General features: G+C 39.1%; 1 protein-coding gene across 13 annotated transcripts in view; it reads right to left on the bottom strand.

Annotated features, from left to right (window-relative positions):
- The window catches only part of ADAM32 (ADAM metallopeptidase domain 32), a 174,478-nt gene that overhangs the window by 10,738 nt on the left and 144,901 nt on the right, over window positions 1-18,839 (bottom strand). For all 13 annotated transcript variants that reach the window (XR_004441834.1, XM_033231805.1, XM_033231812.1 and 10 more), the window contains exon 20: window positions 2,810-2,848. Coding sequence is in view for 12 of the 13 variants with exons in the window: in XM_033231805.1 (XP_033087696.1) it covers window positions 2,810-2,848 (39 nt within the window). In the remaining variant the exon portion in view is untranslated. The remainder of the gene's footprint in view (window positions 1-2,809; window positions 2,849-18,839) is intronic.

The following is an 18,839-nucleotide window of genomic DNA, read 5'->3' as shown; positions in this document are numbered from 1 at the left end:
TGCCAATAAAAATGATAAAACTGAGAGCTCACAGGGTAAACAGGAGCTGAGGCTGAATGGCTTCAGAAGTATCTAAACCTACAGTGCTGCCAGTCATATGAAAGTACATCACATACAATTATGTACAGTACAAAACACATGATAATGATAATAATAACTGGTTTTGGTTTATGTGTTTACTATCCTATCGTTTTGTTTGTTTGTTTGTTTTTTGAGGTGGAGTCTCACTCTGTCTCCCTGGCTGGAGTGCAATGTCGAGATCTCGTCTCGCTGCAACCTGCGCATCCCGGGCTCAAGGGATTCTCCTGCCTCAGACTCCTGAGTAGCTGGGATTACAGGCATGTGCCACCACACCTAGCTACTTTTTAAGTTATTTATTTATTTATTTATTTAGAGTAAAGACAGGGTTTCACCATGTTGACTAGGCTAGTTTTGAACTCCTGACCTCAGGTGATCCACCCACCTTAGCCTCCCAAAGTGCTGGGATTACAGGAGTGAGCCACCACGCCAGACCTATACTATCCTTTTTTTATCACTATTTTAGAGTGTATTCCTTTTGCTTATTTAAAGAAAAAAAAAAGTTAACTGTAAAACAACCTCAAGCAGGTCCTTCAAGACATATCCGGAAGGTGGCATTGTTATCCTGGCCGATGACAGCTCAAGGTCTATCATCACTTCTGAAGACCTCCCACAGGACAAGATGTGGAGATGGAAGACAGTAATATTGGTTGTCTTGACCCTGCATAGGCCAAGGCTAATGTGTTTGTTTGTGTCTTAGCTTTTAACAAAAAAGTTTAAAAAGAAAAAAAAATTAAGACAAAAAAGCCAACAAAGATATAAAGAAAGAAATTTGTATACTGTGTTTGTTTTTGAGCTGTTATTACAAAAGTCAAAAAGTTTTATAAAATTAAAAAGTTTATCAATTTGAAAAGTTATAGTAAAACGTAAGGTTAATTTATTACTGAAGAAATAAATTTTTAAGTAAATCTAATGTAGCCTAAGTGCACAGTGTTTATACAGTTTATAGTAGGACTCATAACGTCCTAGGCCTGCACATTCACTCACCACTCACTGACTCACCCAGAGCAACTTCTAGTCCTGCAAGTTCCATTCATTGTAAGTGCCCTATACAGACATATCATTTTTTATCTTTTATATCATATTTTTACAGGACCTTTTCTGTTTCAATACATAAATAGCCAATCAGTTACAGTTGCTTACAGTATTCCATATGATAACATGCTGTACAGGCTTATATATATAAGGTTATAGGATATAACCTAGGTACGTATTAGGCTATACCATCTAGGATTTTGTAAGTACACTCTGTGATGTTCACACAATAACACAATCACCTAACAGTGCATTTCTCAGAATGTATCCTTGTGTTAAGCGACTCATGACTGAATTAGTGTACTGCTTAGGTAAACAACAAATGGATGGAATTTTATAGATTGTGACAGAAGTCATGAATCTAGATGTATAAATTTCTACAATAATTATGGGTTTGAGAGAGCCAATTACATTGACCTAATTGTTCTGTTATTTTAATCATCAATAAATTGCATTTTGTCCCTATTCATCCTACTTATTTTTTTTTATTTCTTTTTTTTTCTTTTTTCTTTTTTTTCTGGAGCAACCTGGTGATCATGGCTCACTGCAGTCTTGAACTTCTAAGCTAAAGCAATCCTCCCACCTCAGCCTCCCAAGTAGCCGGGACCACAGGCTCATGCCACCATGCCTGGCTAATTTTTTAATTTTTAATTTTCAGGTGCACTGCACACCTCAGCCTCCCAAAGTGCTGGGATTACAGGCATGACCCAACACACACAGCCCCTATTAATATTTTTTAACTATAACTTCAGTTCTCACTATTTCCTAACAGTCTGTGAACTGGACTCCATATTCTCTGACACTTAACTACCCATCTTCAATTTTGTAAAAGTCCAAGACCTTATTTCTTCAAATATTGACTATTCCCCACTCTAAATTTTCTGTCTCTGAATTCTTTTGTTTCTTAACTGGTCTTTTGTATGTTATTATTCTGTTTATGTTGTATTCTGAGTGATTTCCCTAAACAATTTAAAAATAAGAAAATCTTTTTTCAGCTCCTTTATTTCTTGTTTAATGGATTCCATTTGTTTTTCAACCTCTATGCAGATCCTAAGCATTTTTTTGAAGTTTTTCAATTACCTGTATTTCTTTAGATTGCTTTGGCTGTTGGCATTACCACTTTTGGTGGCTTTTTTTTTTTTTTTTTTTTGTAAGGTTAAGTAGCATTGATTGTCTCATGAGAATCCTGCATATTTTGCTTTGCGCAGTAGGTTTGCTTACACCAGCATCACCACAAACAAGTGAATAATGCATTGCTGTCTGATGTTGTGTTGACTACAACATTACTAGGCTACAGGAATTTTTCACCTTCATTATAATCTTATGGAACCACAATCATACATGTGGTTTATCATTTACCAAAACATTATTTTGCAGCACATGGCTCTATAACACAAGCTGGGTAACTTCTACGCACTATACATTCTTTTTCTTTACTAATTATACATGTCCTATCTCATTTTAGCATCAGCTATTTTATTCCTTGTTTCCTCAGAAGAGACTTCCAGTAAACATTTATTAAATGAAGAAAGGACTAATTTATTAGAAACTAAATTAGACTATATATTAGCAGTCTGGATTTCAGTGCATTGTTTTAGCAATTGATGTCTAAAAAAAATTGAGAAATAAATTGTGAATTATCAATTAATTCTTAATTTTCAACATGCATCTTAAAAACACCTTCTAATCTACTTACTGGCTGGCATATGTCTGAGTGCTACCTTCTGATTTAGATCTAAAAAACAAAATTGAAAATGTCTCACATTAGTACTAAGAAAACTTGCCAATTTCATGAATGAAAATCAGTCCATTTTATAATCAGTATTATCTCCTTCTAAGACTAATTATTACTAAATAAAATATTGTCCAAAGGTCAATGAACACAGATGCAAATAAATAACATTTTTATTTACCCATATACCTCATCCATGAGAAGAGCACATTTCAAATCCTGCAATGAGGAGAGTATCCACAACACCCAAATTTGCTTTTTCTGATCCCTTCTAAACACAGAATATAGATGTGACCTTAAATGTCTGATCCTAACCTTCATAATCCAACTTTTGGTTTTTTATTCATTTTTAAAGAAAAGACTACCTCTGAGGTCAGAGTTTTAATAGCTCTGACTTAGAAGGAGCTGAAGTCCCAGGCCTTCGGATGTAGAGATGCTATAAGTGAACTCTTTAATTAAACCAGGAGCCAGAAGGGACCAATGAAACAGGAATAATAAAATTTCTGACCAGTGACTTTTGGAATGCAAGAGGGAAATATGCATAAACAGAGAGAAAAAATGCATCAAGAAGAGAAGTAGGACTCCCAAGTGTCCAAAAAGTGCAGTTTTAGGACCCCAGTTCACACCCCCACAAATTCTTGAACACCATGCATGGTAAATTTTTAAAAATATTTTTTCTTTAAGAAAGAAAAAATTAAACAACTGGTATGGTTAGGCTTCGTGTCCCCACCCAAATCTTACCTTAAATTGTAATCCCCATAATCCCCACGCATCGGGAGAGACCAGGTGGAAGTAATGGAATCTTGGTAGTGGTTTCCCCCATGCCTTTCTCATGATAGTGAGTGAGTTCTCATGAGATCTGATTGTTTTGTAAGAGGTTCTTCCCCCTCCGCTTGGCACTTCTCCCTCCTGCCACCTTGTGAAGAAGGTGCCTTGCTTCCCCTTCACCTTCTGCCATGATTGTAGGTTTCCTGAGGCCTTCCCAGTCTTGCTAAACTGTGAGTCAATTAAACCTCTTTCCTTTATAAATTACCCCAGTCTTGGGCAGTTCTGTATAGCAGTATGAAAACGGACTAACACAACAACCTACATATATGTCTTCATAACACAGCACACACAGAATTCTCATGGGAAACATCAAAGACACTGACAATAAAAGAGTCTATCATTACAAACCACTAAGAGTTAATGTCAACACTACACTAACACATGAATTCATGCAGCAAGTGCTACAAATGATTTGCCTAACAAACACTTTAATCTGAGAATATTTAGACTCCTCATAGAGATCTTTGCAGGAATGGAATCCATAAGTCTAAACCAGGACAGACAGGAAACAAAAATTAGAGAAATGAAAGAGTGAGCTAAGAAAATTAATCAGAATGTGAGATGCAGAGATTAAAAATATGTGAAAGTTGCAAATACTAAAAGCATACTCTAATTCTGGCCAAGATGGAGTAAGAGTAAATTTACCCTCCTGCCAGAATGTCCAAAAATACAAACAAAATGTATGAAACAATGGATTTCACACATTGGCTAGTAGACAGTGCAGTACAGTGAACTTTGAGAGAAGGAAACAAGGTGAGTTCTGTGATTGAGTCTTCCTATTGTCTAGGGAGAGTTTTCAGGCTGTAGTGCAGTGAGGGAAACTGAGGCAAATCTCAGTAGTCTCTCTGAGTTGAGGTGATAGAATTGGGGTCCTAGGAAGGGCAAGGAAGCTAGGGTTCACAGGGCAGAACACCACAGAAAAAAAGAAAATGTTTAGAAGGAATCCTGAGATTAGCGGAGGACCACCCCCCCAACCCCTTGCATCTTCTGCAGAGAACTGATGAATGCTTGCCAGTGAGGGAACTACCTGAGCCAGAGTAAAACCATTTATCCAAAATGAACAAAGGGAATAATTTCTTGTGCTCACAGAAGGACAGGAATAGTTTGAGTTCCTTCTACCTCAGTTGAATATATGGTAATTCAGAGTAAGATGGATAGAGTTACTCAGAATGGTACTGTCTTTTTATGGGTGACTATTCTGATCCTACTTAACAAAGTTTAAAATCAATGGTGTAAGAATAATTAAAAATTTTTGTGCAAAATACACTATTTCCATATTGCTTAACATATATAAAAATTAATTCAAATTAGATATAGATCTAAAGGCAAAACCTAAAACTGAAACTTTTAGAAGAAATCACAGGAGAAAATCTGTGAACTTGGGTTAGGCAATTATTTCTTAGCTACAGCACCAAAATTACGATCTATAAAAAAAGAAATTGATACACTGGTTTTACTAAACATTTAAAACATTTGCTGTTTAAAAGATTGTTAAAAGTATTAAAAGACAAGCCTTAGACCAAGATGACATGTTTGCAAATTACATATATAATGATAGACTTATATTCAGAACACTCAAAATACAACAAACCCATTTCAAAAATGATCAAAAGATTTGAAAAATACGATAAAAAGGAAAATAACCCATAATTTGAATAGACATTTCTCCAAAGAAGGTATACAGATGGCAAATAACCATATGAAACAAGTGTCAACGTGATTAACCATTAGAGAAATTCAAATTAAAATTATAATGAGATACCACTACACAATATCAGAATTGGTAATGTTAAAAAAAAAATGAGACCACGTATTGACAAGGATGTGGAGAAACTAAAACTTGCATACACTAGTGGCTGAAATACAAGATGCCAAAACCACTTCAGAAAACATAGCTCTTCCTTTAGAATTTAAACATACACTTATTTTATTACCCAATTATTCTATTCCTGGGCATTAACCAAGAGAAGGAAAGCATATATTCACATAGCAACTTGTACCTGAATGTTCATGTTAAATACAGTAAGAAATTATTCTTCAAAGGTTTAGTTTGCTTAAGTTTGCTTGTTTTTTGTTCCCTGCTTTCAAGGCCAGACTTCTTTACTCACTGTGTCCCCCTGCCCTGGTAAACAACCTTCCTGCCAGTCCTTATCTATACAGCCCACATTCCACATCTGCTACCCACTCTGTAAATTACCTCTCCCATTGCAATGGCTACTCCTGCTGAAACTGATCTTCCCACCTTCCCACCAGTGTAACCGCATTTCTGCACTTTTCAAGTTAGCCAACCAGGTTCAGTTTAAATTGTGCGGTCCAAGTCCAGCCAATGGAGGCAGGACACAGTAGTAGGGACAAGCTGCATTAGAAATCAAAACCCCTGCTTTCCTTTGTTCAGGGTGCTCTCATGGCAACCAGACCTATGAGAAGCACCCTTTTGCAGAAGTAAATTTGCCTTGCTGAGAGATCCTTTGTCTCAGTGCTGGTTCTTCTTTGTGGCACTGAGCATTTGTTTCCAGCTTATATAACACCTATAAACTGGAAATAACCCAGTTTATTCATCAACAGATAAATAGATTTTAAAAATTAAGGTATGTTCATACAGCTGAGTAATTCTCAGCAATAAAAAGGAACAAACTATTGACACACACAAAAGCATGGATAAATATCAAAATAATTAGAGTGATGTAAATAATCCAGACAAAGTATATACAATCATAGGATATGATTTCATTTATATAAAATTCTAGAAAAAGAACCGTAAACTGTAGTGACAGAAGCAGATTAGTAACAATCTGGGATACCAGCCCGCAGCCTTTCGCCACCAGCACAGCCTCTCTCTACCCCCTTACCAGTGCATGTGGGCGCACAGAACCCTCACCAGCCTGCCAGCATGCACAAATGGGGGAACCCCACCTACCTTGCCTGCATGCACATATACATGGACCCACCACTGGCCCACCCCAGTGCTTTTGCTGGCAGCCCCCATTGGAGGGTTGTTGCCAGCAGACTGGGAATACCTTGGCATCTCCAGTGCAGCAGGGGTTTAACCTTAAGGGGACAGAGAACAAAGACACAGGCCAGGTACCAACCACCCAGGGATAGAGCACATAGCCCAGGAATGCTAATTTGAGCCTTGGCCCCCTGAAAGCATCCAGAAATGAAGCCAATTGCCTAAACCTAACTCATACCACAGTGAAACCCTTAAGGCATCAGAGAACGTAAAAGCAGAAAGCTCCATACAAAAGACAGCAATTTCAAAGATTAAGGGAACATCAGCCCACACAAATGAGAAAGAACCAAAGCAAGAACTCTGACAACTCAAAAAGACACAGTGTCTTCTTAGCACCAAACAACCACAATAGCTCTCCAGCTATTGTTCTTAACCAGACTGAAATGGCTATAATGACAGACATATAATGCTAAATCTGAATGGCAAGGAAGGTCATCGACATACAGAAGGTTGAAACTCAAGCCAAGGAACATAGCAACGCGGTCCAATAGTTAAAAGATGACATAGCCGGCCGGGCGCGGTGGCTCAAGCCTGTAATCCCAGCACTTTGGGAGGCCGAGACAGGCGGATCACGAGGTCAGGAGTTCGAGACCATCCTGGCTAACACAGTGAAACCCCGTCTCTACTAAAAATACAAAAAAACTAGCCGGGCGAGGTGGCGGGTGCCTGTAGTCCCAGCTACTCCGGAGGCTGAGGCAGGAGAATGGTGTAAACCCGGGAGGCGGAGCTTGCAGTGAGCTGAGATCCGGCCACTGCACTCCAGTCCAGGCGACAGAGCGAGACTCCGCCTCAAAAAAAAAAAAAAAAGATGACATAGCCTTTTTACGAGAAAAATAAACTGAACTTCTAGAAATGAAAAAATCACTACAGGAATTTCATAAAGTAATTGAAAGCATTATAACAGAATAGACCATGCTGAGGAAAGAATCTCAGAGCTTGAAGACCATTTCTTTGAAACAACACAGGCAGACTAGAAAAAAGAAAAAATAACTTTTTAAATGAACAAAATATCAGAGCAATATGTAAGACCAAACCTGGGACTCGTTGGCATTCCTGAGATGAAGAGAAAGCAAGCAAATTGGAAAACATATTGGAGAATATTTCCACAAAAATTTTCCCAACCTCACTAGAGATGTTGACACGCAAATTCAGGATATTCAGGGAATCTCTGTGAGATACCATACAAGATGACCATCCCCAAGACACATAGTCATCAGATTCTCCAAAGGCAATGTAAAAGAATAAATATTAAAGGCAGCTTGGGAGAAGGGGCAGGTCACCCACAAAGGGAACCCCAACAGGCTAACAGCAGAATTTTCGGCAGAAACCTTACAAGTCAGAAGAGATTGGGGACCTATATTCAGCATCCTTAAAGAAAAGAAATTTCAACCAAAAATTGCACATCCAGTCAAACTAAGCATCATAAGCAGAGCAAAAATAAAATCTTTTTCAAACAAGCCAATGCTAAGGGAATTTGTTACCACCATATCTGTCTTATAACAGGTCCTTAAGGGAGAGCAAACCATGGAAAGGGAAGACCATTACATGCATAGCCCTGACACTATAAAGCAAATATATAATCAAATCTATATAAGAACCAGCTACCTGCCACCACAAAATTATACTTACATGCATAGCCCCCTGACACTATAAAAGCAAATATACAATCAAATCTACATAACAACCAGCTAACAACATGATGACAGCATCAAATCTGCACATAACAATATTAACCTTGAATGTAAATGGGATAAATGCCCTATTTAAAAACACAGAGTGGCAAAGTGTATAAAGAAGCAAGATCCAACTACATGCTGTCTTCAAAAGACCATCTCACCTGCAATGATACCCATAAGCTCAAAGTAAAGGGAAGGAGAAAGGTCCATCAAACAAACAAAGTAAAAAAAAAAAAAAAAAGCAGAAGGTGCTTTCTTATTTAAGATAAAACACACTTTAAACCAAAAACAATAAAAAAGGACAAAGAAGACATTACATAAAGGGTTTAATTCAACAAGAAGACTTAATGATCCTAAATATATATGGGCCCAAGAGTGAAATACTTGGATTCATAAAACAAGTTTTTAGAGACCTATGAAGAGATGTTGAGAACCACACAATAACAGTGTGGGAGACTATTTTAGTGGGAAACGTCAACACCCCACCGAAAGTGTTATGCAGATCATTGAGGCAGAAAACTAACAAAAGTATTTGGAACATAAACATGGCAGTTGACCAAGTACACCTAACAGATATCTACAGGTTTTGGGCAGAGCAAGATGGCCTAATAGAAACAGCTCCAGTCTCCAACTCCCAGCGCGAGTGACACAGAAGACCGGTGATTTCTGCATTTTCAACTGAGGTACTGGGTTCATCTCACTAGGGAGTGCCAGACAATCAGTGCTGGTCAGTCGCTGCAGCCCGACCAGCCAGAGGTGGAGCAGGGCGAGGCACCGCCTCACCTGGGAAGCACAAGGCGGAAGAGAATCCCTTTTCCTAGCCAGGGGAACTGAGACACACAACACCTGGAAAATTGGGTAACTCCCACCCCAATACTGCGCTTTAAGCAAACGGGCACACCAGGAGATTATATCCCACACCTGGCTGGGAGGGTCCCACGCCCACAGAGCCTCCCTCATTGCTAGCACAGCAGTCTGCGATCTAACCGCAAGGCAGCAGCAAGGCTGGGGGAGGGGCGCCCGCCATTGTTGAGGCTTAAGTAGGTAAACAAAGCCGCTGGGAAGCTCCAACTGGGTGGAGCTCACAGCAGCTCAAGGAAGCCTGCGTGTCTCTGTAGACTCCACCTCTGGGGATAGGGCACAGCTAAACAACAACAACAACAACAAAAGCAGTAGAAACCTCTGCAGATGCAAACAACTCTGTCTGACAGCTTTGAAGAGAGCAGTGGATCTCCTAACACTGAGGTTGAGATCTGAGAACGGACAGACTGCCTGCTCAAGTGGGTCCCTGACCCCTGAGTAGCCTAACTGGGAGACATCCCCTACTAGGGGCAGACTGACACCCCACACCTCACATGGTGGAGTACACCCTGAGAAGAAGCTTCCAAAGTAAGAATCAGACGGGTACACTCGCTGTTCAGCAATATTCTATCTTCTGCAGCCTCTGCTGCTGATACCCAGGCAAACAGGGTCTGCAGTGGACCTCAAGCAATCTCCAACAGACCTATAGCTGAGGGTCCTGACTATTAGAAGGAAAACTATCAAACAGGAAGAACACCTATACCAAAACCCCATCAGTATGTCACCATCATCAAAGACCAGAGGCAGATAAAACCACAAAGATGGGGGAAAAGCAGGGCAGAAAAGCTGGAAATTCAAAAAATAAGAGCACATCTCCCCCTGCAAAGGAGCGCAGCCCATTGCCAGCAACGGATCAAAGCTGGACGGAGAATGACTTTGACGAGATGAGAGAAGAAGGCTTCAGTCCATCAAACTTCTCAGAGCTAAAGGAGGAATTACGTATCCAGTGCAAAGAAACTAAAAATCTTGAAAAAAGAGTGGAAGAATTGATAGCTAGAATAACTAATGCAGAGAAGGTCATAAACGAACTGACAGAGATGAAAACCATGACACGAGAAATACGTGGCAAATGCACAAGCATCAGTAACCAACTCGATCAACTGGAAGAAAGAGTATCAGAGATTGAGGATCAAATGAATGAAATGAAGTGAGAAGAGAAACCAAAAGAAAAAAGAAGAAAAAGAAATGAACAAAGCCTCGAAGAAGTATGGGATTATGTAAAAAGACCAAATCTACGTCTGATTGGGGTGCCTGAAAGTGAGGGGGAAAATGGAACCAAGTTGGAAAACACTCTGCAGGATATCATCCAGGAGAACTTCCCCAACCTAGTAGGGCAGGCCAACATTCAATTCGGAAATACAGAGAACGCCACAAAGATACTCCTCGAAAAGAGCAACTCCAAGATACATAATTGCCAGATTTACCAAAGTTGAAATGAAGGAAAAAATCTTAAGGGCAGCCAGAGAGAAAGGTCGGGTTACCCACAAAGGAAAGCCCATCAGACTAACAGCAGATCTCTCAGCAGAAACTCTACAAGCCAGAAGAGAGTGGGGGCCAATATTCAACATTCTTCAAGAAAAGAATTTTAAACCCAGAATTTCATATCCAGCCAAACTAAGTTTCATAAGTGAAGGAGAAATAAAATCCTGTACAGATAAGCAAATTCTTAGAGATTTTGTCACCACCAGGCCTGCCTTACAAGAGACCCTGAAGGAAGCACTAAACATGGATAGGAACAACCGGTACCAGCCATTGCAAAAACATGCCAAAATGTAAAGACCATCGAGGCTAGGAAGAAACTGCATCAACTAACGAGCAAAATAACCAGTTAATATCATAATGGCAGGATCAAGTTCACACATAACAATATTAACCTTAAATGTCAATGGACTAAATGCCCCAATTAAAAGACACAGACTGGCAAACTGGATAAACAGTCAAGACCCATCAGTCTGCTGTATTCAGGAGACCCATCTCACATGCAAAGACATACATAGGCTCAAAAATAAAGGGATGGAGGAAGATCTTCCAAGCAAATGGAGAACAAAAAAAAGCAGGGGTTGCAATCCTAGTCTCTGATAAAATAGACTTTAAACCATCAAAGATCAAAAGAGACAAAGAAGGCCATTACATAATGGTAAATGAATCAATTCAACAGGAAGAGCTAACTATCCTAAATATATATGCACCCAATAGAGGAGCACCCAAATTCATAAAGCAAGTCCTTAGAGACTTACAAAGAGACTTAGACTCCCAGGCAATAATAATGGGAGACTTCAACACCCCACTGTCAAAATTAGACAGATCAACGAGACAGAAAGTTAACAAGGATATCCAGGAATTGAACTCATCTCTGCAGCAAGCAGACCTAATAGACATCTATAGAACTCTCCAACCCAAATCAACAGAATATACATTCTTCTCAGCACCACATGGCACTTATTCCAAAATTGACCACATAATTGGAAGTAAAGCACTCCTCAGCAAATGTACAAGAACAGAAATTATAACAAACTGTCTCTCAGACCACAGTGCAATCAAACTAGAACTCAGGACTAAGAAACTCAATCAAAACCGCTCAACTACATGGAAACTGAACAACCTGCTCCTGAATGACTACTGGGTACATAACGAAATGAAGGCAGAAATAAAGATGTTCTTTGAAACCAATGAGAACAAAGATACAACATACCAGAGTCTCTGGGACACATTTAAAGCAGTGTGTAGAGGGAAATTTATAGCACTAAATGCCCACAAGAAAAAGCTGGAAAGATCTAAAATTGACACCCTAACATCACAATTAAAAGAACTAGAGAAGCAAGAGCAAACACATTCAAAAGCTAGCAGAAGGCAAGAAATAACTAAGATCAGAGCAGAACTGAAAGAGATAGAGACACAAAAAACCCTCCAAAAAATCAATGAATCCAGGAGTTGGTTTTTTGAAAAGATCAACAAAATTGATAGACTGCTAGCAAGACTAATAAAGAAGAAAAGAGAGAGGAATCAAATAGGTGCAATAAAAAATGATAAAGGGGATATCAACACCGACCCCACAGAAATACAAACTACCATCAGAGAATACTATAAACACCTCTATGCAAATAAACTAGAAAATCTAGAAGAAATGGATAATTTCCTGGACATTTGCACTCTTCCAAGACTAAACCAGGAAGAAGTTGAATCCCTGAATAGACCAATAGCAGGCTCTAAAATTGAGGCAAGAATTAATAGCCTACCAACCAAAAAAAGTCCAGGACCAGATGGATTCACAGCCAAATTCTACCAGAGGTACAAGGAGGAGCTGGTACCATTCCTTCTGAAACTATTCCAATCAATAGAAAAAGAGGGAATCCTCCCTAACTCATTTTATGAGGCCAACATCATTCTGATACCAAAGCTGGGCAGAGACACAACAAAAAAAGAGAATTTTAGACCAATATCCCTGATGAACATCGATGCAAAAATCCTCAATAAAATACTGGCAAACTGGATTCAGCAGCACATCAAAAAGCTTATCCACCATGATCAAGTGGGCTTCATCCCTGGGATGCAAGGCTGGTTCAACATTCGCAAATCAATAAACGTAATCCAGCATATAAACAGAACCAAAGACAAGAACCACATGATTATCTCAATAGATGCAGAAAAGGCCTTTGACAAAATTCAACAGCCCTTCATGCTAAAAGCACTCAATAAATTCGGTATTGATGGAACGTACCTCAAAATAATAAGAGCTATTTATGACAAACCCACAGCTAATATCATACTGAATGGGCAAAAACTGGAAAAATTCCCTTTGAAAACTGGCATAAGACAGGGATGCCCTCTCTCACCACTCCTATTTAACATAGTGTTGGAAGTTCTGGCTATGGCAATCAGGCAAGAGAAAGAAATCAAGGGTATTCAGTTAGGAAAAGAAGAAGCCAAATTGTCCCTGTTTGCAGATGACATGATTGTATATTGAGAAAACCCCATTGTCTCAGCCCAAAATCTCCTTAAGCTGAGAAGAAACTTCAGCAAAGTCTCAGGATACAAAATTAATGTGCAAAAATCACAAGCATTCATATACACCAGTAACAGACAAACAGAGAGCCAAATCAGGAATGAACTTCCATTCACAATTGCTTCAAAGAGAATAAAATACTTAGGAATCCAACTTACAAGGATGTAAAGGACCTCTTCAAGGAGAACTACAAACCACTGCTCAGTGAAATAAAAGAGGACACAAACAAATGGAAGAACATACCATGCTCATGGATAGGAAGAATCAATATTGTGAAAATGGCCATACTGCCCAAGGTTATTTATAGATTCAATGCCATCCCCATCAAGCTACCAATGACTTTCTTCACAGAATTGGAAAAAACGGCTTTAAAGTTCATATGAAACTAAAAAAGAGCCTGCATTGCCAAGACAATCCTAAGTCAAAAGGACAAAGCTGGAGGCGTCACGCTACCTGACTTCAAACTACAAGGCTACAGTAACCAAAACAGCATGGTACTGGTACCAAAACAGAGACATAGACCAATGGAACAGAACAGAGCCCTCAGAAATAATACCACACATCTACAGCCATCTGATATTTGACAAACGTGAGAGAAACAAGAAATGGGGAAAGGATTCCCTATTTAATAAATGGTGCTGGGAAAATTGGCTAGCCATAAGTAGAAAGCTAAAACTGGATCCTTTCCTTACTCCTTATACGAAGATTAATTCAAGATGGATTAGAAACTTAAATGTTAGACCTAATACCATAAAAACCCTAGAAGAAAATCTAGGAGGCCGGGCGCGGTGGCTCAAGCCTGTAATCCCAGCACTTTGGGAGGCCGAGACGGGCGGATCACGAGGCCAGGAGATCGAGACCATCCTGGCTAACATGGTGAAACCCCGTCTCTACTAAAAAATACAAAAAAACTAGCCGGGCGAGGTGGCAGGCGCCTGTAGTCCCAGCTACTCCGGAGGCTGAGGCAGGAGAATAGCATGAACCCGGAAGGCGGAGCTTGCAGTGAGCTGAGATCCGGCCACTGCACTCCAGCCTGGGCGACAGAGCAAGACTCCGTCTCAAAAAAAAAAAAGAAAAGAAAAAAAAAGAAAATCTAGGTAGTACCATTCAGGACATAGGCATGGGCAAGGACTTCATGTCTAAAACACCAAAAGCAATGGCAGCAAAAGCAAAAATTGACAAATGGGATCTAATTAAACTAAAGAGCTTCTGCACAGCAAAAGAAAATACCATCAGAGTGAACAGGCAACCTACAGAATGGGAGAACATTTTTGCAATCTACTCATCTGACAAAGGGCTAATATCCAGAATCTACAAAGAACTCAAACAAATATACAAGAAAAAAACAAACAACCCCAACCAAAAGTGGGCAAAGGATATGAACAGACATTTCTCAAAAGAAGACATTCATACAGCCAACAGACACATGAAAAAATGCTCATCATCACTCGCCATCAGAGAAATGCAAATCAAAACCACAATGAGATACCATCTCACACCAGTTAGAATGGCAATCATTAAAAAGTCAGGAAACAACAGGTGCTGGAGAGGATGTGGAGAAATAGGAACACTTTTACACTGTTGGCGGGATTGTAAACTAGTTCAACCATTATGGAAAACAGTATGGCAATTCCTCAAGGATCTAGAACTAGATGTACCATATGACCCAGCCATCCCACTACTGGGTATATACCCAAAGGATTATAAATCATGCTGCTATAAAGACACATGCACACGTATGTTTATTGCGGCACTATTCACAATAGCAAAGACTTGGAATCAACCCAAATGTCCATCTGTGACAGACTGGATTAAGAAAATGTGGCACATATACACCATGGAATACTATGCAGCCATAAAAAAGGATGAGTTTGTGTCCTTTGTAGGGACATGGATGCAGCTGGAAGCCATCATTTTTAGCAAACTATCACAAGAAGAGAAAACCAAACACCGCATGTTCTCACTCATAGGTGGGAACTGAACAATGAGATCACTTGGACTCGGGAAGGGGAACATCGCACACCAGGGCCTATCATGAGGAGGGGGGAGTGGGGAGGGATTGCACTGGGAGTTATACCTGATGTAAATGACGAGTTGATGGGTGCTGACGAGCTGATGGGTGCAGCACACCAACATGGCACAAGTATACATATGTAACAAACCTGCACGTTATGCACATGTACCCTAGAACTTAAAGTATAATAATAATAATAATAATAATAAACAGACATCTACAAAATACTCCACCCAACACCACCACAATATAAATTCTTCACATCGGCACATGGCACATACTCAGAGAAAGACAACATGCTCAGTCATAAAGCACTTCTCAAAAAATTCTTAAAAACCTAAATCATACCAGTCACACTCTCAGACCACAGTGTAATAAAAACATTAATCAATGTCAAGAAATTTCAAAATCATACAATCACATAGAAATTAAACAACCTGCTCTTGAATGACTTTTTGGTAAATAATGAAATTAAAGCAGAAATAAAAAAATTCTTTGAAACTAATATAAACAAACATATAACATAACAGAAACCCTGGGGCACAGCTAAACTAGTGTTAAGAGGAAAGTTTATAGTGCTAAATGCATACATCAAAAAGTTAGAAAGATCTCAGGTTAACAACCTAACATCGCACCTAGAAGACCTAGAAAACCAAGAGCAACCCAATCCCAAAGCTAGAAGAAAATAAATAGCAAAATCCAAACCGAACTGAATGAAACTGAGACACAATAATCCAGAGAAAAGATCCATAAAACCGAAAGTTTCTTTTTTAAGGAACAAATAAGATTAATAGACCACTAGCTAGATTAATTTAAAAACAGATGATCCAAATAAACACACTAAGAAATGACCAAAGTGATATTATCTCTGACCCCACAGAGATTTTCAAAAATCTTCAGAAACTATTACAAACACCTCTATACACACAAACTAGAAAACCTAGAAGAAATGGATGAATACCTAGAAACATACAACCTACCATGATTGAACCATGAAGAAACTGAAACCTTACACAGATCAGTTACAAGTATTATGCTCACTACCTGGGGGATGAAATCATTTATATACCAAACCCCAGTGACACACAATTTAACCCTGTAACAAACATGCACATGTACCCCCGAACCTAAATTAAAATTTGAAAAAGAAAAACAAAGTGGTAATCTGGGGATAGACAGGAACCGGGAGGGAAAGGTCCAGGAGAGGTATTACAAAAGGAAATAAGAAATTTCTTGAGAGTTACGGATACCTTTACCATCTTGATCATGTCGATGGTTTAATGGGTGTTACTTTTCAAATTATCAAAACATCAAATTATACACTGAAAATATGTGCAAATTATTGTATATCAATTATATATCAATAAAACAATGTATTTAAAAGAGAGCAAACTATTGATACACATAATAACATGGATGGATTTCGAATATATTAGCTATGGTATAGAAATCAGACTGGAAAGACTGCGTAATGTATTAATCCATTTATACAAAGTTCTGATGGGCAAAACTGTAGGCACAGAAAACAGATCCACCAGCGCCCAGAGCTGGAGTGGGGTGAGACAAAATTTTTTGCATGACAGAACTGCTCTATATTTTATTGAGCTAGTGGTATGAGTATATATTTGCTAAACTCATAATACTGCACACACTAAAAAATGAGTTTCATGATATGTAAATTATGCCCCAGTTTGTAAAAGCCCTATTCCAATCATAAAAGAAAAACAATGAAAAGGAAGAAAAGAAGATGAAGGAAAAGGAGGAAATAGAGAACAACCACCACCACAACCACGGAGGCTAGAATGGGGACACTAAAATACAGGAAGTTCAGAAGGAGAAAAAAAGGCAGAATGGGGAAGTCAATTATTGCAGAGATAAGGGCCGAAAATTTTCATAACTTATAGAAAAATAAAGTTTCAGTATAAAGATAAAAATGAATTGATTAGACTGATAGCAGACATCCCATAAACAGTACATGCTAATATTTAAAGGTATATCCTTAAAAGGCTTATGAAAATAACTGTTCACCTGAAGTTTCATAGCCATATAACCTATAATTAAATATTGAACGTAAAACAAAAAAAATTCAGTAATAAACATCAAACAGATTATTACACATAGAACATCACTGTAATGTACTTTCTCCAGAATAAAATGGAACCTACAGCAATTATATGCAAACTAAATAAATAGAATAAATGGATAAATTCCAAGAAAGATACAACATATCAAGACTGAATCGTAAACAGAACACCTCACCAAGCCTGGTGCCTCACACCTGTAATCCCAGCACTTAGGAAAGCCAAGGTGGGCAGATCACTTGAGGCCAGGAATTTGAGACCAACCTGGCCAACATGGTGAAACCTCATCTGTATTAAAAACTTTTTTAAATAGCCAGACTTGGTGGGGCTCACCTGTTATCCCAGCTACTCTGGAGGCTGAGGCCCGAGAATCACTTGAACCTGGGAGGGGGAGGTTGCAGTGAGCCTAAAACACACCACTGTACTCCAGCCTGGGCGATAGAGCAAGAGAAAAAGAAAGGACAGAAGGAAAGAAAGAGAGGAGAGAGAGGGAGAAAGAAGGGAAGAGAGAAAGAGGGGAAGGGAGGGAGGGATGTAGAGAAGGAAGGATGTAGGAAGGGAGGGGAAGATCTGAACATATCAAATAAGAAGTAGAAGACTGCATGAGTAATCAAAAACTCCCAACTACAAAAGGCCCTGAATAGCCAAACAATTGAGAAAAAAGAGTAAAGCTGGAAGAATTGTACTATCAGACTCAAAATATACTACAAAGCTGAGAAACCAAAACAGCATGATACTGGCATGAAAACAGACACTTACACTAATGGAACAGAATAGAGTACTCAGAAATTAATCCACATATCTACAGCCAATTGAATTTTGACAAGGTGCCAAGAATATTCATTGGAGAAAGGGCAGTCTTTTCATTAAATAGCCCTGGGGAAAACTGGGTATCCACATGCATAGGAATGAAAGTGGACCCCTACCTCTCAATCTATACAAAAAAAAAAAAAAATCAACAACTCATAATGAATCAAAGGCCTACATATAAAATCCAAAATAATGAAACTCATAGAAGAAAATATAGGGGAAATGATCAGGACATTGGTCTGGGAAAAGATTTTATAAATAAGACTTCAAGGCTGGGCACGGTGGCTCAAGCCTGTAATCCCAGCACTTTGGGAGGCGGAGACGGGCGGATCACGAGGTCAGGAGATCGAGACCATCCTGGCTAACACGGTGAAACCCCGTCTCTACTAAAAAATACAAAAAACTAGCCGGGCAAGGTGGCAGGCGCCTGTAGTCCCAGCTACTCGGAGGCTGAGGCAGGAGAATAGCGTGAACCCGGGAGGCGGAGCTTGCAGTGAGCTGAGATCCGGCCACTGCGCTCCAGCCTGGGCAACAAAGCGAGACTCCATCTCAAAATAAATAAATAAATAAATAAGACTCAAAAGCACAGGTGACAAAAGCAAAAATAAACAAATGGGATTATATCAAATTAAAAAGTGCACAGCAAAAGAAACAATCAGCATAGTGAAAAGACAACCTACAGAGTATGCGAAAATATTTGAAAACTGCTGG

The sequence above is a fragment of the Trachypithecus francoisi genome, unplaced genomic scaffold, assembly GCF_009764315.1.
Source record: "Trachypithecus francoisi isolate TF-2019V2 unplaced genomic scaffold, Tfra_2.0 Contig01440, whole genome shotgun sequence".
In the NCBI taxonomy this organism is placed as follows: domain Eukaryota; kingdom Metazoa; phylum Chordata; class Mammalia; order Primates; family Cercopithecidae; genus Trachypithecus; species Trachypithecus francoisi.
The sequence above is the reverse complement of the archived record's forward strand: the minus strand, read 5'-3'. Positions and strand labels throughout refer to the sequence as shown.